Consider the following 12,795-nt stretch of genomic DNA (forward strand, 5'->3'; position numbering starts at 1 on the left):
CAGAGTGTGGAGGTCATGAGGCTCTGCATCCCATCCACAGTCAGATGTGACTTTCATTCAGAGGTAGAACAGAAGCTTTATTAGTCAATGGGGACACAGTGTAGAACAGACTTGTCAGCGCTGAAACCAGAAGCAGTCGGCACAATCCATCTTGGGAAGAGGGGGCCCAGTTAAGTCGTCAGATCACCAAAGAGCTGATCATAGGAAAGCAGAGGAGGATGAAATATCACTGTCACAGTTTAAGTCTACCAACTAATATTAACCATAATGAAAATACGCGTGTAACAAAATACAGTTTTTTAGTGTTTTGTCCAGCTTGACTTTAAATGTGCTTTACGTAACAATCCATGCACTGACTGAGGTATTGGCCAGTCTTCCAAATTTTTAATTTGTGGTCTCAAATGCAAGCTTCTTATCAATTTATTACTGTCAAAACAAACCAGCAGTCATATAGCACTTTAAAACGTAACAAAATAATATATTAGGTCGTGAGTTTTTGTGGGGCAGACCCACTTCCTTAGATCTGGAGATACAACATTTCCAGTACAAAACTGACGGTTTTAGTTCTGTACTGGAAATGTTATGTCTCCAGATCTGAGGAAGTGGGTCTGCCCCCCCCACGAAAGCTCATCATCTGATAAATTATTTTATTAGTCTTTAAAGTGCTACATGACTGCTGGTTTGTTTTGTTAGAGTACAGACTAACATGGCTACCTCTCAGTTACTGTTTATTACTGTGTGGGTGTGTGATAAGCTAGTAGTAAGCCGATAGGTAAAGTTGGGAAGTATGTGCATGTGTTTATCTGTGTAGCAGTTGCTTTTGGTGATTAGTCAACAAATAAGTTCTCTGTCACACAGTACCAAATGCAGCCAACAGTTTAAAGCTCAGTACATCTAAAAAAGTGAGGTTTTGAGTCTCTTGAATGAATTATCCCTGAAATAAGTACATTTCTATGGTAGATCCCACACTTCTTGTAAAAGTGGTTTACTGTTAATCTACCAGAAGACTGCTTGGGCTCAGTTTTAGTTTTTAACATTTTTTATAAACTTTCATGAATATATTTCAGGATTCCACATTAGCCTCATAACACTTGGTATCAGTCTTTTTTTATACCTCAAACCATTTAATTTTCCATTGGAACTTAGGTCTGGATTTTTTGAATACGTATATCCCAAAGCTTAAGTGTATCAGTATAAAAATTAATTGGCTATTGCCTTTAGTCTGCATAGTGGGGTCTGTTTGCTTCTATTTGGTTACTAGTTACTGATTTTTAGAACTCTAAATTCTTCAACTTCTGTTAATTGTGCACACAACTTTTATTGCAGCCACCTGTAATTTACTGTTTTGATCAGCCTTGTTTAAGTTTTTGAAACTAATCATGGACTATCAGTGAGCACATGGGATTACTTGTGTGTAACTAAAATTATATTTGACTCCAGCTTAACTGATATGTAATTCTATACTTGTCAGAGATGATCTTCTGTTTGTGTGTGCGATATACTATTATTGTCTTAAGTACAAAGGACTTTTTAAAAATCTGAATAAATTTAAATCCATAATCTGATGCTTCATTCATATTAACATAAATGAGTGTGATCATCTAACAATTTTTATTTTATTTCAAATGCTTTAATTACAGCTTGGGCAATTCCTTATTAAATATTATTTACAAACATAGAACATATAGCAGAAGGTCTCTTGCCGGGAATGATTAAAATTAAATTTCTGATTTTTCAAACCTGATACAGTTCTCTCCATGTATATTTTCAATGATTACATACACAGAAAAATATAAAGCTGAATTACTTTTTTACCTAGAATGCAGGTGGTTATTTTTATTCTTTAGCATATTTCAAGTAGGTATGTTGGCATTGTTTGAAGGGAACAGTTGGGTTGTGAAACTATTCTTTTTTTATAAAACCTTGTATGAAATACATCTTGTATGTTGGTTCTACAGGTTACTGATTTAAGAAGAAATTAACTTTTAGATGAAAAATAATAAGCCATAGTCTGAGCCGTCAGTAACTTGAAAGCAAACCTTGGTCAGAAAAGGTTAAACACTGGTTTATTTCTACATCTTTTCAAACAGGAATGTTTCAGCTTTGCTGAGAAATCATAATTCCTTAAGATTTATGTTAGAGCATTACAACACTTTACGTGAGGAAACTAAAATACACATTACTTTTCTTGCAGGAGAAATATAAATACTGAAAAAGTTATGAATGTTTATATGATGTGGGAAGGGAAAAGGAGATTTGTTTATTTTGAAGAAAATAGTTAACTTTTTTTTTTATTACAGTGCATTTTAAAGATTTAATTCCTGAACAAGTTCCTTTGTGCCTGGCAGTGTGAAAAATACCATAAATATCCCTGCAATACAGTATGTGAACTATACTTTATAAGGAATTACATTTTTGTTCAGTATAACAGGTCTGCAATAGTGGTTTATAGGACAAATAAAATTGACAGATTCTTATTTGCAACCTAAATTAACATAAAATATCAAGGGATGACGAAGGACAGGGAAGAAAGGGTATGACATGACCAGAGTTAAACACAGTGAAATATCAGGAGGTATGTTGTTTACTGTGGTCCGTCCCCCCTAAATGTGCATAAAACTTAACAAATTTGGCCTTGGGAAGGTTGGGAAGTTACAGTTGAAATTCTCTCTCTCTCTCTTTTTTTTTTTTAAATACTTCTCCTTCTCTTAGGTTGGAACAAGATATTAAAAAGTTAAAGGCTGACCTGCAGGCAAGCAGGCAAATTGAACAGGAGCTACGTAGCCAGATCAGTTCTCTCACCAGCACGGAGCGGGGAATTCGATCTGAAATTGGACAGCTCCGACAAGAAAATGAGCTGCTTCAGAACAAGTATGTTTTGCTACAGAATTGTGTGTAGAGTATGAACTGAGCAGATGCAGCATGTTTAGTTAAAGGTTGGCAGCACACTAATCTGGGCACTCAGTCAAATCCTATTTACCTTATGGTCTCGCTGATGGTCTCATCATTCAGCATAGCCTATAAGTGTAAGGAAAACAGGGTTTGTCCCTTTATCTTCAAGAGACTTACTAATAACACTGTCTTATAATTATTAATTAAGTATAAATATGGCTTTCCAAATGTAGCCTAATCATTTTCAATTCTAGTTGAAAGTGACACATTTCTAAAACTCCTTGGCTATGTTTAGATTACAGGAATTTGTCAACAGTAATTCTTCCAACAAAACTTCTGTCGACAAATTGCAGCTGAACTACCAAGCAGATCGCAAGAGCAATCCACTCTGTTGAAAGAGAGTGGCTGGACTGCCCAGCTGCTTCATCAGCAAAACAGACAAGGCTGCCCCATGTCCTGGAAGCTCTGCCGACAGAGGGCCCCCTGGAATGTACAGACTGGCTTTCTATCGACAGATCTCTGTCAACAGAAGCGTGATGCCTCGTAGGGAGTGTCATAAGACTGTCGACAAAAGTGCTGTATTCTGTTGATTTACTGTTGACCGAACTCCTTGGGTGTGGACGCTCCCCGGGTTTTATCGACAAAACGCCAGTTTTTTCAACAAAAATCTGTAGTGTAGACATAGCCCATGAAAACTTTTACTTTAGTGACGTTGGTAATCCATCTTTTCTGCTGCCCTGTATTTTTCAACCAAAGGTAAATTCTTAAAAAAAAGCTGTCCTCGGTCAAGAAGTCAAGTTTTTATATTATTCAAAATTGCTCATCATATAAACATTTTTTGCCCTCATTCTAAAGGTATTTCATGCTCTCTGCCAGCACTATAGGTTACACGGGTTTTTCCAAGTAACTGAAGAACTTAATTCTGCCATCATTATTTAACTTAGTGATATTGGAAGTGTGTACACAAATGTCTTAAGAGATTACTTTAAAGGTCATTTTACTCCCTCTTTTTTTCTACCTCTTAGACGTCTGAAAACTTTTCCATACAGATATCTTTACCAAATAAAAATTTTCCTCCTTTTTTTTTTCCTGTGGTGATTAAATCAAACAATCCTTCACTTTTGTACTGATGTCATTGAATCCACTCATGCATCTGTGCAAGTTGATTGGAATTTTGCCATTGACAAGATTGGTAGCCAGCACCACCTTTCTCAATGTAATAATGATAACCAAATATATGGTTATTGCTTTAAGCATCGCGACAGTAAAAATTATTCTAGCACCCCTGCCAATAGGAGTTGAGGATAATAAGGGTCCTGCCAGCAGACATAGTGCACCTCCTTCGGTAGGGCCCAGTGTGTACTGCTATGGAGACAGTTCTCAGCATTGTAATATTGCCCTGTGAATCTTCAAGTGTTGTTTCATCGCATTTTGGTGCATGGTTATATTGTTTTTAAAAGACTACTTTAAGTCTGGGGAGCAGTGTACAGTAGGTCCAGCAAGATTAATTTGGATCTTCTCACATTCAAAAAAAAAATATCAGGATAGAATCTATTTTAAAAGCTTATGCTTATTACTCCTCAGATTACATAATGCCGTACAAATGAAACAAAAAGACAAGCAAACAATCAGCCAGTTGGAGAAAAAACTGAAAGCAGAGCAAGAGGCACGAGCCTTTGTAGAAAAACAGCTGATGGAGGAAAAGAAAAGAAAGAAGTTGGAAGAAGCGACTGCTGCACGTGCTGTTGCATTTGCTGCTGCTACCAGGTACTTACCTCTATTTTAGTCTCTGTTTTGCTTAATAGCCATTTCTTTGGGATTGCAGTAGCTGAAAAGGCTTTACATAATTATCTATTCCAAAGTAAGGTATTGCCTTTCGTTGCAGAGTTGGCTCTTAAAGGGACACCAACTTAAAGATCTCACTTGTGTGCTTTTTTCCCCTCAGTGGCCAAAATTAAAAATAGTGTCTAAGGCCCAAACCTGCAACTGGTTTGCACGGCAGATCCCTTCACATATATGAAGCCTGAAATCAGTGAGGCTCTATGTAAACAAAGGAGTCCATCCTTGTAGAACAACTTGCAAGATTGGGGCCAAAGATTTCTAAAATTGAAAAAACAAAGGGGAAAATATTTTCCTTGATTTGTTTTGATGATTACATGGCACATTGGACAGCACTCATGATCACTCTTATAGTTTCCTCTGAATACTCAGTTTTCCCTGTCAGTTGTGGGTCCTTTCACACAACGAAAGGGAATCAGAAATACATAATTAAAATAGGAGACTGTGATGTGACAGAAGATTGCTGAGGGGCTTTGCATTATGTGCATTATGATGGATGTAAAACCTGTCTTTTTTAGCTATTTTTAAATAGACCAGATTTCTTGTTGAGGGTACCCCTTTAAGTTGTAAAATGTAACAGACTTGTTAGAAAATCGCTCTGCTTCCTTGGCGTGAAAGGAGCTTGCTTTGTTTTAAAGTTTTTATAGTTTTTGAAATTAAGAATATTTCTATATTTTTGTAAATTGATTCTGAAAAAATAAAAATATTTTAAGTAAATGCCACTGTGTTTTCACTAGTTTTGATCTTAGTATGCTTTCCTTATGCAGAGTACTGTCTCAATCTGACTTTTTTGTATGAGCTTTATTTTGTTTTTAAAAAGTAATTTACATGTAGATTGTTTACATATGTTAATATAGTATGGAACTGGGAAATCATGGGGTTTTACCTTCAGAAAAAATGCAAATGGAATTGTTGCACGCCTTCACAAAAGCACCATTGCTCAGAGATCAAGTGATATTCTACTTGTGCTTCCTTTTAGTTTTTGAAGAATTATGTTGCAAATACAAGATGGTCTCTAGCTTGTTCAATGCCCAACTAAAGTTTGGGGTGGAATAAGTAACTCCCAAAGCAATTAACTGTAATTGCATGGACTATGCCATCTTAACTTAAAATGTCGAAAATGTGTTGTGTAGTTATCTGTCATGTAGGGATGAATGGGTGGAAGGAAAGAAATGGTAGTATTTTGGCAGATTCTTTGAGATGAGCTAAAACTAAATCTTCGATCACTTAGAATTTCTGATCTGTATACTGGTGGGAATTAAGTGAGTATTGGTCTGAAGGACTTCAGGTGCTCAGCATTGGATTATGTTGTTAGGGGAGTTGCTGACAGTATCCTATAACCATTTGCTGTCATGAATGTTTATCAGTTGCATCTCTGAGATGGGCCACTTAGTCTATTCCAAGATTTTCCTTGCAGGTAGCATGAAAAGTTAGTGAAAAGGTTCCAGGCAATTAGGTATCCCTGAAAGATCATTGATGCAAGAGCCTTTTAGAAGAAAAAATGCAAATCTGGAGAACTGAACAGTTTTGCCTTTATTCAATTATCTTGTACTTTCATAAGCTCCTAGCACAAAATTATTAGTTTGTATGATAAAACCAAATAATAAATTTAATCAGTGGGTTTTTATCATTCTGATGACTACCAAGTAGACAGACATGTCTTCCTAAATTCAGTGTCAAGAAATAAATTAATTTGTATGCTGCATAAGCATACAAAAATGGGTATCATCAAAATCCTCACAGCAACTGAGACTTTCATCTCTAACACAAAGCTAATGTTTTAATAGGTGAAATAAAATTTTAAGACAAAGCGGTTATATTTCTGTCCTGTAGATGTCTTCTCTTTACCCATACTAGGAAACAATCTTTCAAGTCTGTTTTTCATGATTCTGGAGAATTAATCAAAACATCTAAGGCTTGAAAACGAGTCCTGTTGATGATATATTGTAGAATATAGTTGAGTTACAGTTATTGCCACTGAAATGCCTTTTTACTTCTCTACGTAAAGGGGAGTTTGCAGGGAACTGATTTTGGGTTTTTGTTTTGTTTTGGTGGGAGAGGAATACAGAATCTTAGTTTAAGTAATTTTTTGCATGAAGGAAATGGGAGAAAGTGGGAAATGTTTACTCATGCAGTTCTGGATGTTGAGTTTTAGGACCCTGCTATAGTAAACTCACAAGATAGTGAATCCTGATATCAATGTAAAATGTATATATTTCAGAGTCATGCTGAGTCATTGTACTGTATGTCATATGCATCCCTAAAAATAAAGTTCTGACTTGTTGTTCTGCATGAGTATTATAAACTCTAAAGTACATTTTGTGTCTGACTCAGCAACTAGGGCCAAAATTTCTTGTGCACTTCAGACTTCCGCTGTTGCACCCAAGGTGCCATGCTCTGGCTGGTTATTGCTCTTCATCCTAGAGTTGGTCGCATTTTGGTGATGTGACAGATAAATAGCTGAAAAGCATTTTGGAATTCTTCAAAATGAAAGGCTGGGCATAAATACAGGATGGCTTTAGTCCATTAAAGCCCCAAGTATTTGCAGTACAAATTCTTGCTTTTTCTTTTTGCCCTGGCATATAAATGTCCCGAACTTCCTAGTGTTTAAGGCATAACCTTGAGTAATGTTTTTGCATTCTTTTTTCTCCCTTTCATGAAGGGAAGTCATTTAAAAAGACATTATTCTCTTTTCTCATTTTATTCAGCAATATTCATGGTAACTTGACTGATCTGAACCTTTCAGGGACAATAATAGAAGAGTTGTCTTTGTTTCACTACCTTTTCTGATAACACTTCCTTCACAGAGGAGAATGCACTGAAACTTTACGAAATCGTGTCAGAGAGCTGGAGACAGAATGCAAGAAGTTAACAATTGACATAAAGCTGAAAGAAGACCAAATACGAGAGCTAGAAATTAAAGTTCAGGTAATGAGAAGGAACTCCAGGCTCAGACCTGCAACGTGTTTAGTGCATCAACTCTCAGTTAAGTTGATGGATGTTCCTAGGAGATCCTCGGTGTTTTGAACAATTGAGTCCCTCACATATGTTGTGCATGTCTAGCATTAGGGTTTGAGGGTGAGGAAGTTAAACAGTTTCTTACCTCCTCACCACTTTGTCATATATTTGTAGACTTTTTTTCTCCCCCTAAGCTAGCTAATCCAGGTAAGTTAACTGAAACTCTAACCCTCCATATCCTTATATAGGAGTACATTGCCAGCACAGGCACCCTTGTAAAATTCCTCTTCCTGGATAAAGAATAACTTTGCCTGTACAGCACCTTCTTACTGACATCAAATAACTGTTGGTAAAAGTGGATAAATTGTGAGAGGAACAGACTTCTCTAAAAGCTGAGTTGATTTCAGACTTTGAAAGCACTGAATGAGGCTGCATCAGTCATGAGCCTACCTGTATCAGAGGAGTAGCGGTGTTTAGTCTGTATCCACAAAAATGAGAAGTCCTGTGGCACTTTGTAGACTAACAGATTATTTGGAGCATAAGTTTGTGTAGGGAAAGACCCAGTTTTTCAGATGCATGTAACATCTTACCTGTTCCATGCATCTGACAAAGTGGGTCTTTGCCCACAAAAGCTTATGCTCCAAAAAATCTGTTAGTCTACAAAGTGCCACAGGACTTCTCATTGGCTGTGTGTACCCTAGCTCCCAACTTTGAAGGGAGCATGGTAAGGAGGGTGTTGGGAGATTACTAGTAAAGTGCTGCGGTACACATGCAGCACTTCCTTAAGCTAATTCTCCCCCATGGCAACTTTGAAGCAGCAAGTGCTGGCTTGCGTGTAGCCGCAGCTAACCCACCGGTACTTCGAAGTGCCCAGGTTACTTCAAAGTCCCTTTTACTCCTCAAAATTACTCCTCAAACTGCAACGTCGAAGTTTACTGCTTTGAAGTGCACCGCAGCACTTCATTAGTAATCTCCCGACACCCTACTTACCATGCTCCCGTCGAAGTTGGGTGCTAGCGTACCACAGCCATTGTCTTTGAGACTAGCTAGTATTTCTCTTGTTTTGCCATCAGTTGTTTCCCATTTTTAAGTGCTTTCTTCTCCCCTGTTACTTCTTGAAAGACCTGCACACACTAAACTGATTATGTAGAGCAAAAAAAGTGACACTGCACTGATTATACGCAATATAGCCAGAGTAAAACCAAAATAACAATATTTTATTTTTAATTTTTGTATTTTGCTTTTAACAGGATTAAGTAAAAAGATTCAAATGAGTAAGAGGTTCTCTTTATTTTCTTTAAAACACATGCTTCTCAGGGCACAGTCAGATAGCAAATTGAGCATTTCTATCTCAGATCTATAATTTTGATAGGTGGATATTTTTTAATGTGTGCTGTCTTCTGATGTGTTCTTTAATCTTCATGATCTGACTGTGAACATTTTACAAATAGTGCATCTAAACCCAGCTTTTGCTCTTTGAGAACGCAAGCAGTCTTTCACTTTTTATCATATATTTATAAAAGAAATCTATTGTAATATTTGTACTTACATTTTAGTGTATAGTTTATAGAGCAGTATGAGCAAGTCATCCATGTGAAATTTTAATTTGTATTGACTTTTCTAGTGCTACTTTTTGTAGCTTATTATAAACTGGGCAAACATCTAGATGAATTGATGTAGTCCAGGAAGACCTCTGTGTACTCCCAGGGTGCACATGCCCCTGGTTGAGAACTTCTGATTTAAATTGTCTTCAGCAGGAGCAGATCTTTTGTTATCACCTTATCTACATTAGTTAAGATAACAATCTGAAGTTCTTTATATAAAATTCCGTTCTGAAGAATTCTCTTTCCCCATCCTAAACCTCAGTTCGTGTTCCATAGTGAGAAACTTGGAGCTCTTCCGCTGGCACTTCCAGTGTGGTAATGAGCTCCAAAGAAAGTGTTTCTCACATCATTGCATTCTGTTTGCACAGTGTTGTTGTTAACTTGTACAAAGCCATGTATAATTATGAATAGTATAATATCATATGAAATAATTAGCCATCATTTGACAGCATACTAGGCCCAGTGGTGTGCCGATGGGGGCGGTGGCTGGGGGGGGGAGAAGACCTGTCTATACATCTCATGCATCAAGTTCATATAAATAACATTTTTGTCTTAATTACGTCTGCAGGAACTGCGGAAATACAAGGAAAATGAGAAAGATACTGAGGTGTTAATGTCAGCACTTTCAGCCATGCAAGATAAAACACAGCACTTAGAAAACAGCCTGAGTGCAGAGACAAGAATTAAGTTGGATCTCTTCTCTGCATTAGGTGATGCAAAACGGCAGCTTGAGATTGCCCAAGGTAAAATGCAGTAGTTTTATTCAACCCCTATTACTAAGTGAAACAGTAAAAAATATGTGGTCAAGATTACTCTGCCCTTTCTGTAGGGGTGGGTTAGATGTTCTAAAGGATTCACCTAATTCCCCTTACTATTGACTCAAAGACAAAATTCTCTGTTACCGGTGTGTGTTAGTTATGCCTGAATGCCTATGTTCCCTGTCTTGTAGAAATCTTTCTCTAAGCAGAGCAACAGAAAGCTTAAAAAACTGATATGCAGTAAAGCTGTAGTCATGTCAGTTCCAGATTAGAGAGACAAGGTGGATAAGCTAATGTTTTTTTTTTGTTTTTTGTTTTTTATTTTTTCTTTAATTGGCATACCTTCAGTTGGCGAGAGAGACAAGCTTTTCAGCAACAGGGAGCTTGTCTTCAGGTCTGAGAAATAAGTCATTACCCAGAGCTGAAGAAGAGCTCAGTGTGACTCCAAAAGCATGTGTGTCTCATGAACCACAGTTGCTCCAATAAAAGATATTAACTCACCCGCCTTGTCTCTCTTTAAAAAAATTTAAAAAGTGCAAAAAGAATTTTGTGAAATACTTTAATCCCCTGTTCTCACATTTTAATTACCATAATATTTTAATAACTGTGGCAAATATTTTCTAGTGTGGGGGATTTTCCTTGTTGGTTTGTTTTTTTTAAACAACCGTTGATATTCTTACGGAGTGGAAAAGAACAGATTATTTAAGATGCATGTACTGCTGTAGTCTGCCACTGTAGCCAGCAGAGGGTGCAAAACGTTAACTAACAAGTCTGTTCCAAGACCTGTACTCATACCTCTGTTTAACATTACTGGACAACAAAGAAGCAAAATTAGTAGGATTTTCTATTTAATGTTCATTAGAGTATCCTTGCAGAAACTTCCTTGCTTGCTGCAATATTTTTTGACTAATTACGTAGTTTCTCTCACTGTGGGTGGTGGGCTTTGGCTTGGGTTTTTTTGGGGGGTTGGGTGGGGCTGGGCTTATAGTCAGGACCCCTTATTAGTCTTAACAGTAGATACTTTTGTTCCATCTGGGTGCTAATGAAGTGTAAAACTGAAAGTGTGGACATCAAGATAAAAAATGTATTGAAAATTTTGCTGCTGAATTCTAATAATGTAATTTGCCAGTGGCTATGAAGGGTGCAAACCGGCATTAACTTTGCTTAGTTATAGTAAACCAGTATTTTTGTGGCTTGCCAAGACGGTGTTAGAGCCAGGGCCATCCTTTGGTGCTCCAAATTTTAACAGTGCCCTATGCTGCATATGTCTAGGGCCACCGCCAGCTGCAGGCAGCACCAGCTCCAGTGGCTCCAATGCCTGGTACCCCTGCACTGCCTCCAGTCCTAGTTTCCTGTCCTCCCACCCCCTGTTCCACCTCCCAGCCCCATCTGACCCAATCCTCAGCCCCAGCCCCCAAGCCCCTGCTCTGCCTTCCAGCCCCATTGAACCAAACCCCCTGAGACCCTGTCTTTCACCAGCCCCCAATTCTAGACATACCCCCCATCTTCTAGCCTGCTTTTCCAGCAGGTTGCTTCACCTGCAGCCCACAGCTCCAGCCAGCTGTGTCACTCTCCCTTCTGCCTGTTCCATCTCCTGGCTTGCAGCTTCAGCTGGCTGTGCCACTCAGTCTGCCTGCTCCCCCACCAGCCTCCCTGCCCTCTTTCAGTCCCCACAGCCCAGAATACATCGCTGCCCCATGGAGTGGCTCTTTTCCCTTTCCCCCTGCAGGGGATGGAGGCTGCAGGCGCCCATGCGGCATAGGGTACCAAAACTCTTAAGGTCAGCTCTGGGTAGAACCCTGAATTTCCTTTGACTTTCTGCTTGATCTGTTTCTCTCTCTCTCTCTCAGCTTTCCTCAGAGTGTAGTCACTGGGCTGCCAGGGTTAGATGAAAATGTGCTGCTTGTTCTCAGTGATACTTTTTGCTCTTCTAGGGCAAATCATTCAGAAAGACCAGGAAATCAAGGACCTAAAACAGAGGATAGCAGAAGTGATGGCAGTGATGCCCAGCATAACATACAGTGCAGCCACCAGCACCCTGAGTCCTGTTTCCCCACATTACTCTTCCAAATTTGTGGAGGCCAGCCCTTCTGGACTTGATCCCAATGCCTCTGTTTATCAACCCTTGAAAAAATGAATGCCAACTTTTGTTTTGCCCAACAATTTTGTCAGACCGAAGGCATCGCCCAGGAGTGTTTCTTGCAGTCAAGATGAAATTGTATTGTGTGCGACTGTATTTGTCATTTAAAACAGAAAGGGGGGAAAAATCAATATTTGACTAGAACTGCCCATTGGTTTTTTTCTTGTAAATTTTTAGAAAACCTCACAGAACTTTGCAATTTATTTTTCTTGGCCAATGCATTAAAAACAACTCTTGGTTTTCAGATAGCCAATTTTGCCTTTTTAAGTACTCTTGCATGGTTTCCTCTTGAAAAACACAGGGCTTTGCTCAGTTCTCAACCCTTTCCTTTTTTTAATCAAGCTAAAACTGCAAACCAGAGTCATAAGGGATAATGAAAATTCTTTAGTTTTTACAGTGAAAGGGTTAAATAATCTAACAAAGCTTTGCTTTATAGCGTATTAAATAAAGGTATGTGATGTTGCAGAAAATAATTTGATTTCCCCTCAGAGGACCAAACAAATTTAAGGGGCATCATTTAAGGGAAAGAATCAGTAACAAGAATAGATGATGTGATGGTGGTTGTTGTGTGAAATATAAATATTCCCATTGGTGTTTTTAGTCA

At 38.2% G+C, this 12,795-nt stretch overlaps 1 protein-coding gene across 1 annotated transcript in view; it reads left to right on the top strand.

The window, feature by feature from the left end:
• The window catches only part of MACO1 (macoilin 1), a 58,549-nt gene extending 46,110 nt beyond the window's left edge, over window positions 1–12,439 (top strand). The window contains exons 7-11 of the mRNA XM_074976166.1: window positions 2,713–2,871; window positions 4,477–4,659; window positions 7,539–7,659; window positions 9,862–10,036; window positions 11,986–12,439. Of these exons, the coding sequence (XP_074832267.1) occupies window positions 2,713–2,871; window positions 4,477–4,659; window positions 7,539–7,659; window positions 9,862–10,036; window positions 11,986–12,188 (841 nt within the window). The 3' untranslated portion in view covers window positions 12,189–12,439. The remainder of the gene's footprint in view (window positions 1–2,712; window positions 2,872–4,476; window positions 4,660–7,538; window positions 7,660–9,861; window positions 10,037–11,985) is intronic.
• Window positions 12,440–12,795: the final 356 nt, after the last annotated feature.

Source organism: Carettochelys insculpta, chromosome 24, assembly GCF_033958435.1.
Source record: "Carettochelys insculpta isolate YL-2023 chromosome 24, ASM3395843v1, whole genome shotgun sequence".
Taxonomy (NCBI): Eukaryota; Metazoa; Chordata; order Testudines; family Carettochelyidae; genus Carettochelys; species Carettochelys insculpta.